General features: G+C 36.8%; 2 protein-coding genes across 2 annotated transcripts; both read right to left on the reverse strand.

Annotated features, from left to right (window-relative positions):
• Nucleotides 1–4,844: 4,844 nt before the first annotated feature.
• On the reverse strand, nucleotides 4,845–6,698 carry LOC132281201 (aldehyde oxidase GLOX-like). Its single transcript, XM_059782926.1, has 2 exons — nucleotides 5,648–6,698; nucleotides 4,845–5,482 (listed from the first exon to the last, which is right to left on the reverse strand). The coding sequence occupies exons 1-2, from the start codon at nucleotides 6,696–6,698 to the stop codon at nucleotides 4,845–4,847; spliced, it is 1,689 nt and encodes a 562-aa protein (XP_059638909.1).
• Nucleotides 6,699–7,700: 1,002 nt separating this feature from the next.
• LOC132283316 (cytochrome P450 71A9-like) lies at nucleotides 7,701–9,659 on the reverse strand. Its single transcript, XM_059785256.1, has 2 exons — nucleotides 8,710–9,659; nucleotides 7,701–8,456 (listed from the first exon to the last, which is right to left on the reverse strand). The coding sequence occupies exons 1-2, from the start codon at nucleotides 9,598–9,600 to the stop codon at nucleotides 7,839–7,841; spliced, it is 1,509 nt and encodes a 502-aa protein (XP_059641239.1). The 5' UTR covers nucleotides 9,601–9,659; the 3' UTR covers nucleotides 7,701–7,838.
• Between the last annotated feature and the right edge of the window lie 1,913 nt (nucleotides 9,660–11,572).

The following is an 11,572-nucleotide window of genomic DNA, read 5'->3' on the forward strand; positions in this document are numbered from 1 at the left end:
AGCTTGAACAGGAGGTTCGTTCCAAGTACCCAACGTTGTTTTCTTCCTCAGGTATGTCTTGATTTCGGGGATAAAATCTTTTAAAGTTGGGGAGAATGTAATATCTGTGTCTTATTTATAATTATACGTGCATATGTGTATATATGTATGTGTATGGTGCAATTGAAAAGCAAAAGAAAAAGAAAAAAAGAAATTAAAAAATATAGGTGGGACCCACCTGATGTTTTAATGACAAAGGGTCATTCCAGACCCATTTTTTTTTTCCCATCTCTTTCTCACGTTGCTTCACTCTTGGCTTCTGTTTCTTTTTTTTTTTTTTTTTCACTTCAAGTTCTAATTGTTGATTTCTCCCTCATTTCTTAGTGTTTTTAAGTGCCGTTTGCGGCAAAACGGAGAGCACGACGAGCCCTACATGTGTGTACCAGCAATTTCAGATTTGAGCAACCTAGGGAGTCCGAAAATCTTGACCCATTTTGAAGGTTTGAGGTAGAAATTGGGGGTTTTAGCTTAAATTGAGGCAGGGGTGTTTAGTCCACAATCTCTTAGATTTTGGTGAATTATTTTTCATAATTTGTCTTTAATTTGTGTTCTAATTTGTGTTATTTTTCATATTGGTTATGTGTTGTATATGAGATGTGTATATACACATGTTAGTTGTTATGTGATAAAGAACCATGTAAGATTGATGCTAAATTTTATGTCTATTGTGTTTTAAAATGCTGAATTTTATGATTTTGAAGCATGATATAAATTCCTAGAATATTCCTATGAGGCATGTATATTGTAAATATTTGACTTGTAAGAAATAAAAAAATTTCTATTGGTATGTCATTGAAATGCATAAGACATATATGCATTCATTGGGATAGAATGGGAAAAATTGATTTGAAAGAAAGGAAATGGATTTTGGGAAAGAATTTTGAAAATAATTTTTGTGAAAAATCCGGCCGCCTAGGAGTTGCCTAGGGACTGCGGCGTTAGTGAGGCCTAGAGGGGATTAGGGAGACCGCCTTAATGTGGTTGAGTTACTTGGGCCCCAAATGACGCCATGGAGTTGCCATGGGTCAGGGACAGTGGCCAATCCTCTTCTCGTGCTGCCACGGAGTTGCCATGGGACGGGTTCACTAACAGTTTGAAAATGATAATGGAAATGGTTTTGGAAAAATGGGGAGTGACATTGCATGGCACAGCACCTCAATGCATGGCATATTTATTTTTGGTATTGGATTAATGACGTGGTATCATAGTTATACTTTTACTCCCGGCATGGTATGATCCCAATTTCCTTATTCCTATTCATTGTGTGGATTTACGGGGTCTCAAGAGGTGTGTGATGTTTCTGATTTTTCAGTATTTTCATTTTTCCAATAATTTGTGGAGACAAGGGTATTTCTGTCTTTTTGCATGTTGTGTTCGGGATTGTGGTTGGGTCCATTTGCATTTTAGGCATTTTAGATTATGTGGATTAAGTGGTATTTGTATATGGTGCATTGTACATGTGCATGTGGTGTAAATTGAAATTAAAGAAGAAGATAAAAGAAATTCAAAGTGGTGGGACCCACCATTGAGCACCAAATGGTCTAAAGACCATTTCTATTTCTCATTTTTCTCTCTCCCCGTCCATTTCTTCTTCTCTCTCTTTCTCCTTTATTTTTCTTTTCCTTTTGAAGCAATCTTTGAAGCTTCATAACTCATTCAATCTTTGGAGTTTTGGGGTACCGTTTGAGGCAAAACGGAGAGCACGACGAGCTCTACGCATCCATACCAACAATTTCAGTTTTGAGCCTTCTCTTGGAGTTCGAATTTGAGGACCCATCTTTAGGGTTTTGGTGCAAACTTGAGGTAGGGGCCCTTAATCCACTTCCTTCTTATTCCATTGTGAGTTATATCTCCTTTGTGTGATAAATATGCTTAATTTGAGAGTTAATTGTTTCAATGTTGTGTAATTGATGTCTAGAGAAATTCATGATTTTGATTATGATTTGTTTTATGTGAAAAACATGTTGTGGTGATAGTTTTGTTGTGTTTAATGTGTTGATGACTCAATTGATGATGTTGAATATGATATATGCTTAGTTGTGAAGTAATTATGAAATGTAAAACTTCTACATGCCATAATATCGTAAGCTTGAGATACATATACATGTACATGCCATTGGGTTGCATGAAATGGGAGAAATCAGTTTTTGAAATGAAAACTGGAATTTTGGGAGAAGAGTTTTTGTGAAATGGTTTGGATAAACCCGGTCGCTGCGGGGTTACCAACGGGCCGGAGGTTAATATAGCCTAGAAGGGACTAGGGAGTCGCCCTAGCGTGGTTGAGCTAGCTGGACCCCATAATGACGCCGCGGGGTTACCAAGGTTCAGGGACACTAGCCAATTCTCCTCTCGTGTCGCGACGGGGTTACCAAAGGGCGGGCTGTATTAATAGTTGGAAAGTATGGTCTTGAGAAATGAAAAATGGGGAGTGACATATCATGCATTGCATTGCATTGTTTACACTTGGAATTGACATTGAAGTTGTTTTAACCCTACATTGCATGATCCCCATTTCCCATTGGCCTATGCTTTGATTGGATTCATAAGGACACAAGATGTGTGTCTTAAGTGTCGCCTATTGAGCATATTGCTCACCCCACTATATATATTATTTTTTTTTTCAGGTCTTGGAAAAGAACCGGCGGATGCCAATCCACCTCAAAATTGAAAGTTGTTAGAAGATGATTTTTTTTGCTGTTTTGTATTCGGCCATTCCATGTATAATCATAATTTTTGGAGAATGTATAGAAGTTTGCAATTATGGCCATTGGATAATGTAATTAAGTTTGTGAATGATCCTTGAGAAAATACAATTAAATATTACTCACTCAAAATCAGTTTAGTGTGTTTTAGTGACGTATGGTAAATTACGTTACCAACGTGGTGGTTGTTATTACAATTTGATATTGAAGTATATCTTAATTTTGTACGTGAATGTAGTGGCGGGGTGGTTAATTACCAAGTATTGGTGTAAGTGACTTATCACTGGACAGTGGGAAGTGGGAGTGCAATTTTCCCAGAACCGGTCGACATGTGGCTTCCCAAATGTCGACCCGTATCTTGGCAGAATGGTCGCATGCGTCCCAAACCAGTTGACCGGTATCCCAAACCAGTCTACTGGTATCCATTATAACTTATTTTCAGAACCAGTCGACTGGTATCCCAAACCAGTCGACCGGTTTCTTGGCAGTGGTTATTACCACTGTTCCTAACCCAAACCAGTCGACGTTTGATGCATATACGTCGACCGGTTTACGTCACATATGTAATTACAAATTTTAAGTTCTTATAATTTCATTTTGGCCCCAAGTAATGTTGCACGTAATTATTTTATGACCCACCAAAATGAAATAATTATATTTTAACCACCCAAAAGGACTATTTTGTCCCGAACCTTATTTTATTTATTATATGGTACAAGTAAAGGACTATGATACCCTTGAGTCTCAATTTATGGATTCATGGAAAATTACCAATTTGACGTTTGGACCTTGTTATTTAATTTTGACGTAAAATGACCGTTTTACCCTTGGATGATTTTGGGTCGGGTAAGGACCCGTTTAATGATCCGGATCCATGAAGATTTGGGTCATTACAAGGTGTGCCTTAGGCACTACCTACTGAGCAATTTTGCTCATCCCTATTATTTAACATTTTTCAGGGTTCGGAAAAGAAGTGGCGGATGACAATCCCCCGCAAGCTTGAAGAAGATTAGGAGTTATATTTTGTTATCTTTTGTTTCTTAACCCATTTTTTTGTATTGTCTCAAACTATGTAAAAGTGTATTTATTTTTGCAAATCATGGCCCTGTAACATAATTAAGATACTGATTTATTTTTGTTGTAAACTGAGACCATGTAAATGCTTAAGTTGAAAGAGATGATGATGATGGGTTAATTAGGGAAGGTTGTTGATGTTGTGGTATTGGGGAAATGTATTATATTTCTTTTGTATGGTGTGTTGGGGCAGGTTGGATAGGTCTTGAAAGGCCGTTGTTTTTTTGTTTTTTTTTTCATTTGAACAGGTTGTTGTAGAACCATTTTTAGCGGAGGTCATGCCGAAATTTTAATTTTTTTTTTATTTTTTATTATTATTTTCGGTATGCAGTTTAGGATCGTTACAATAGTACTTCAATTAAAACTCAATCTCATAATATTATTTCAATTCAATTACATAAAACCCAAAATAATATAAAAGGGTAATTTGATCCTATAAGTTGAAATTTCATAGTTCCAATATGATAGGAAAAAACGCATTAATTACATCTTCTATTATTAATTTTTCAGCTTATAAGAAGTGTGATTGTGAATGGACAGTCGCGCAAGCGGCAATAATAATTTTTAAAAAACTTGTGGATCAGTTCCATTTTATTTGGTAATAATTTCTTGTTGGGTGGTACTTTCTTTTGAAAACAAAGCTTATATTAAATGTACTTCTAGTGAAATCTCTAAAGTGAGGATTTTAATAAATTTTAAAAGAATTAAAATAGGTGTGGGAGAAGATTGTCAAAACTTGTGGCCATATAAAAGAAATAACAAAGAAAATTATATTAGTCATGGTGAAATCATTAGTAAATTTTTATACACTACGACACTTTTGTTTTACCATAAAATACTTTTTAAAAATCATTTTTCTCATTTTCAAGTGTTTATCATCATATAATCCAGAATGTAAATTAAACAAGTCAATATTACACTTCACCATGAATTTATTTAGCAGCATATTCTCGCTTAAAAAGCTTATATTATTACGTGTTTGATTAAAAACAAAGCATTCCACAATAAAGAAAATCAAGTAAACAAACCTCAGGCATGTATGAACCTAACCCACTGAGACATGCTAGGAATTCCATCATTCACAACAGTGAGCAAGTAATATCCAGCAGGTGCAACATTAGGAGATGGAGGAGCATACACAAGTGCACTATTCCAACCATCCCCATTCCTAACCACATTTTTGCAGCTCAGCCTCAGCATCCTCTGATTCATCGAAATCGAGTGAGTTGTAAAAGGCGGCGCATAGGCACTGATCACCACCCTGCCCGGCTTCCCCCTTAGCCGGAACCTAACAGAGAATTCTTGACCATACAGGATGTCATTGGTGCCATTGCTGTAGTATATCGACACGTTGCTCGGCCTCCAACGGTGGAATTGACTGTCCATGTGGTGTGGGATAAAAGCCTGCATTCTCAGTTCAGTAGGGTAGGTCACATTTCTCAATCTGTACCTACTGTGAGGGTTACTACCTGAGACTAAGACCCTCCCATCAGGAAGAAGAATGGCTGAGGAGTGATACATCCTAGCTATTCTAGTGGGCTTCAGGATTGAAAACCTTCTTCCTAGTTGCTTCTTTGGGCTGTAGAGGTAAGGATGGAGAGAAGGAGTTGCTGCATTGTCATACCCTGCACATCCCCTTTGCGCGCCATTTATGATTAGTATATGACCTGTTGGAGGGGATCAATGAAATCATTAGAAATGACTTTAAAATGTAAAATATTTAGACGACAAATTGCTTATAATAGAATAAAATGGGAACAGAGAATTCATGTGGTGGACCCCATTTATATGGAGATTAAGGCAAGGACGATGATGATGATTGTAAATATGACCTGTTGGGAGGATCAGCATGTCGTTTAATAGCTTAGGTCCGGGCATGTTCTCCATCTTCCACTTGTGCCTATGTCCTGTGACCACCATCCTTCCACAAGAGCTCAAGCCTTCCAAGAATTTGCCTCGTTTGGCAGCTCTATAAGCTCCTGAAGCTGCTCCTCCACACACCATGACCTCCGCTTTTTGGAACCGGTCACTGTGTTCCAAAGGGAGAATCACGGATGAACCTGTACTCGGGTGTGTCCTAGATCCATTTCCTGGGATCCTAGGAAAGGTCTTGATCACCTTGTTCCGTTTATAACTAAAAGCGATCGAATCCCTGTCAGAAAAAATGAACAAACTTCCATCCGGTAGAAGGTGAAGGAAGGGGTAAAGATTGAATCCTCCTTCCCTTTTGCTATAAGTCTGGTGCAAGAAGGGAAGATTGAATGAATATGTGTCCTTGGAGGACACTTTAGGTAGGAACTCATAAGTGAACACCCTTCTTCCACCAACAACAATGACCCTATCTTTCTCAGGTAGTACCAAATTCGAAGCATACCACCTTCCATCGGATAGCATTGTCCTTGATTGCCGCCAATCACACTGTCCATCATCACAAGGCTCAAAGTACCGGATTCTTCGCGTGCCACTGCCATAACCACCAGCCTGAATAAGGGTTCCATTGCTCAGGAAAGAACCCGAGGAGCACCAGGGATCCGTGTCCAGCCTAACCAGGGGCCTAAGTGTGTTTCCAGAAATGTCATACTCAATGGAGTGAGCATAGCAGGATGAATCTATCAAGCTGGCGCGGTTCCCCGTGCACCCTGTTCCGTTGTTGCGCCGAGGGATCCGGTAATTGGAGGGGCCAGAGCCTGTCTTGTCAAAGAGTATGACAGTGTTGTGGTGGGTTAGTGTCATGTGCATGGCCACCACACCTGTGCTGTTTAGAAGAACCTGCCATTTTCCTCTCTGATTTCCAGCAGCACAAAAACCAAAAGACTGCGCTAACAAATAAAGGGTAGTGACCGAAAATTTGAAAACAATAGGGAAATGTTTCTTTTGCTCCATGAATTTTAGATTGATGGAGAGAATCGATAGATATGCATGTTGTGAGATTGGTGAAGATTCTTATACTGGAAGGTGTTTGGTGGAGTCCTATCTATTAGGAAGTCATGCATTCAAGGCATGCAAATAGTTTGCTAACATAAAATTGGTTCATCCTGAGAATATTCCTATATATGCAATATTACAGAAAGAATACTCTTTGGCTGAAGTTAGATAATTTGGCCGACCTTGCAGAAAGGAGAGAGCAAAGGTATTCAAGCTTATATATATCAATGATCTCCACACAATGACAAAAGCCATTTCTTTGCAAAGAGTGGTGATATATAATAAAAAAAAAAAAAAAAATTCAAATTTTTAGCATCAAATCCTAAGTTCAAGCATATATATATAGAAAGAAGAACACATCATATACTGACTATAGTAACCTAATTATGTAATTAGCCACCAATGGATTAAGTGAGATGGTATGGACTGTATAGTGCTCCAATTGACAAGAATATTGCAAAATTGTGCTTAGATATGGTTGGTAGGTAATATGCAGACCTACATATGTCACGGTTGTCACCTGTGGCATGTTCTTAAAATATGGTTGCCTAAGGTACCTTATGTACAGAGAATCCTTGAGCATTCCCAAATTAACCCGAACCGGATCTGAAAACTCAATGTTCACCTAATAATTTTGAATGTAGTTACAATACATCAAATTCTTGAATCACACTAATCATCGACAAAGAAAGAATTTTAAATTGCTTACATTAATCCTGATCGATAACTTCCCTGAATTATATCAAACAGTCAAAAAAAAAAAAAAAATAACTCATAAGGTCAATCTCAATCACTAAATGTAGTGAGAATAAACATGTAATATTAGTACGTATGGGCTTTACTAACATGGAACTAAGCTCTTTATTTATGTAAATAATATTATCACCTACATTATGGCCAATAACCATATTAGTTTCAGTGCATGCTTTGGTAGACACTATGCCCTTTAGGTGTGCAAAGTTGAGCCAACCTCTCCTTCATGCATCTGTTTATGTGTGAATAGATCATGGTTACAAGGTAACTAAAGTAATTGGTGATCTTGTACATAAATACAATCTGTTTCAGATCTCCAACCTTCAATCTTAATTTCTATTCATTTTACATATATACAGGGATGGGGGTGGCCACCAGGCAAAGTGGAGTTTTTTTGTGCATTGTAAGACCAAATGCCTCTTCCATATCAATATCTTCTAGGTTCATACCCTGAGGTAGTTTCCAGTCAAAATGATACAGGAGATTCGTGAGTGCAAGCTCAATTAGCACCAGCGAAAAGTTGATGCCAGGACACCCCCTCCGACCAGCCCCAAATGGCAACAGCTCAAAGTTTTGTCCTTTGAAATCAATGGAGCTATTCAAGAACCTCTCAGGTCGAAACTCATTGGGATTTTCCCAACATTTTGGGTCTGTAGCTATCGATTTTGCATTGAAGAACACCCTTGTTTTGGCAGGAATTTCGTAGCCTCTAATTGTGCAGCTCTCTGTTGTTTCTCGTGGCACCAACAATGGGACCGGTGGATGGAGTCGAAGTGTCTCCTTGATAACTAAATTCAGGTATACCAGTTTTGAAATATCGCTTTCTTCCACCTTCCCTTTTCCTTTGACAGCGTCTCTCACCTCTTCCTGAGCTTTTCTCATCACTGATGGATTCCTAATGACCTCTGTCATTATCCATACTAAAGTGGCTGAGGATGTATCAGTTCCTGCAATGAACATGTCCTGCAATGCTCAAATTAAAACATTTCTTCCTTAGTCACAAAAATTTCAAGTCGAAAAAGTGAATTAACGAGAGACCAATTTGGTTTAGTTATCAAATATAAATCAGTTTTCTAAGTTTTTTCAATTTTTAGTGACAAAATTTTGAACTTTTTTTTTTTTTTTTTCATTATTTTGGAAACAAAAAACTATTCTCAGAAAACAGAACCAAAGGAGTCCAAAGAAATTAGAGCAGGCAAAGAAGCTACATACTTACCGTTATAACAGCCTTGATTTGTTCATCATTGAGCCTAATCACTTGACTTGGATCCTTCTGAACTCGAAGCAACACATCTACAAGATCTTCGTGCTCCGGTTTAGGCCTCTTGGGGTCAAGGTGCTCCTCCAGTACTTTGTCATAGAACCTGTCCAATTTATTAAAATTCTTTTCCACCCTTTCTTCCAAGCCACTGAACTTGTTGAACCACCCCATCCATGGAAAAAAATCAGCAACACAGAATCCACCCAACAAGTCCTGTGTCTCATGAAGAATCTCATCAAACTTGTTCTTTCCATTCTCTCCTTTTTCATCACTCTTTCGACTGAAAGCAGCACGACAAACAACATTATTCGATAGCAAAAGCGCCAATTCACTCAGGTTGACTGGACTTGAAGAATGAGCTATAAAATCAACCATAAGGGTCACCTCCTCCTCCCTCACCGCATCAAAGGACTGCACCCTCTTTGCACTTAACAGCTCCGTCATTGCAATCTTCTTGACCTCCCTCCAGTACCCACCATAGGGCGCAAACGACATAGTAGAGCAGTTATAACTGAATTTCTTGGCAGCATACAGCACAGGCCGGCCTGAGAAAACGCGATCGTGTTCTTTAAAGATCTCTCTAGCCATATCGGCTGAGGAGACCACTAAAGTGGGCACTGAACCTAGTTTCAAGAACATGAGAGGTCCATATTCATTTGAAAGATGTTCAAGTGATCTATGGGGTAAGTCACCTAGTTGGTGCAGGTTACCAATAAATGGAAGCTTCTTAGGACCAGGAGGGAGCCTCCTAGCTTCAACAATTTTATTTCTTGGCTTGATCAATAGCAATAACAAAAAGGGTATGAGAAAAATTGGAGAGAGCATCAAGAAAAGATGAGAACTCATTGTAGTGTTGCTCAGAACAAGAAAGGGAGAGACAAAGATCTTCGTATTTTAAAACTGGTTTAAGCTGACCTCAATACCAAACTCAAATAGAGACTTTTATACACATAACAATACGTTAGTCTATTTTTGACCCAATTGTAGAGACAAAATCGTGGACTAATAATAAAGACAAAATCGTGGCGGCTCTACCTTAAGGCATTTAATGCCTCCGCTAAGAGAAGAGGACACAAAAGTGATTTCATTATATTACTCTTTTATTATATTGATTACGAAGTAAATATAACTACCCTTCTTTTGATCGATACAAGTTTATTTTAATGGAAAAATGTTATATTAACATTACTGTTACCAACCTTTAAACAGAAATCTATACAATAACAAAATGTAGAGTATGTTTCATGAGCCTCCTAGTCTGCACTGTTTTTCTTCTGGGCTTGATCAACTTTAACAATAACAAAAAAAAACAGGTATGAGAAAAATTGGAAAAAAAGGTATGAGAAAAATTGGAGAGAGCATCAAGAAAAGCTGAGAACTTGTTGTAATTAATTGCTCAGAACAAGGCAAGGCAAAAATAATAATAATAATAAATTTTTTTTTTTGGGTAAGTAAAAAGTAGATAAACAAATATAAATAGACTATGTTTAATAACAACGGGTTTAAGCTGACCTAATTAGTACAAAACTGTAAAGACGGACTGCAGATTAAAATGATTAAATTAGTCTATGTTTGACCCAACTGTAGAGGGTGCATGCAGTAGGTTGCTTGATGAACAAAAATAACACGAGAACTGTTTGAGATTAGAGTGTGATTATTTCTTGTTTCATCATATTATGATTCATGAACCCATTTAATCTTATCACAATATACTACTATTTATGTTGATGATACTAGAATGAAAGAAGATTTAGATTTAAAATTGAAAGAGTTTAAATTAGTATATATATTTTAAATTTAAATTTTAAGATTATAATTCGATGTTTTCATGCTCGACATAAAATTATTTATAAATTGATAAGATTGTAATCATTTACTTCCTTTCTATTATTTAACTTATATTTATTTATTTTTGGTAAGAATTAAGTAAAATTAGAAAGGATGTAAAATTAACTTTATATACAAAATTAGAAAGGATGGGACCCCCCCAAATCACACTTGTCCATATCCGAAGTGGTATGGTTGTACTAGAACTTCTCAAATGGAGTAGGTTTGGTAACATGGCCGACCACTGTCATGTCTCTATTTATCACCTAGGGGCCAAGGCATGAAGTTGTACGGTAATTCATTTAATCTGACTTAATTTAAGGTTCTGACATGAAACCTAACGAGCTAACTTTTTTGTTTTTTTAGTTAACTTACCCAATTATACCTACCTCCCCTATGAATAGGACAAATTACACTCGCTATCTTTAGTTTTGAAGAATCTCACTCACCTCCCTCTAGTTAACACCTTTGTAACAAATTAACTGTTCTTGTCAGTTTCCGTTAAAGCTAATGTCATCACTATATATCTTTCTTAAAATGTCTGAAAACACTTTTGAAGTTTAAATTGAATTAAATATAGATTTTTTTCAGAAGTTGTATATAAATTCATTTATACCTGATTTGGACTTTAATTTTGATTTTGAAGTTTAAATTGAATTAAATATCAATTTTCTTTAGAAGATTATTATCCATTCCACGACAATTTTGAATATAACGGAATTAAATAGAGTATTTAACAACTGAATTGAGACAATTTTTTTTTTTTTTTTTAAAGATGTGAATAGTCAAATGATATATATTATAAGCCTTTCAATTCCGTGATTAAATGAGAAAACTATTGTCATGAGAAAACTATTGAATTCATTTATATGAATTGGATATTATTGTAACTAGAATGCCATGTACTACTATGCAATTGAACAATATTGTAACTGGTGGGTCTTGGGCAGGCCCAATCAAAGAAACCCTATTGCCTTATAAAGCATTTTTC

The sequence above is a fragment of the Cornus florida genome, unplaced genomic scaffold (assembly GCF_030987335.1).
Source record: "Cornus florida cultivar Cherokee Brave unplaced genomic scaffold, ASM3098733v1 CherokeeBrave_3.0.0_Hap2_Chr11, whole genome shotgun sequence".
NCBI classification, from domain to species: Eukaryota; Viridiplantae; Streptophyta; class Magnoliopsida; order Cornales; family Cornaceae; genus Cornus; species Cornus florida.

Bases quoted from the DNA above. Each gene is read 5' to 3' on its own strand.
- LOC132281201 (XM_059782926.1), bottom strand. From the start codon at position 6,698: ATGGAGCAAAAGAAACATTTCCCTATTGTTTTCAAATTTTCGGTCACT. The intron at 5,483-5,647 runs GTCATATTTACA...CCCCTCCAACAG, and splicing joins CATGCTGATCCTCCCAACAG to GTCATATACTAATCATAAAT.
- LOC132283316 (XM_059785256.1), bottom strand. From the start codon at position 9,600: ATGAGTTCTCATCTTTTCTTGATGCTCTCTCCAATTTTTCTCATACCC. The intron at 8,457-8,709 runs GTAAGTATGTAG...TGAGCATTGCAG, and splicing joins AAATCAAGGCTGTTATAACG to GACATGTTCATTGCAGGAAC.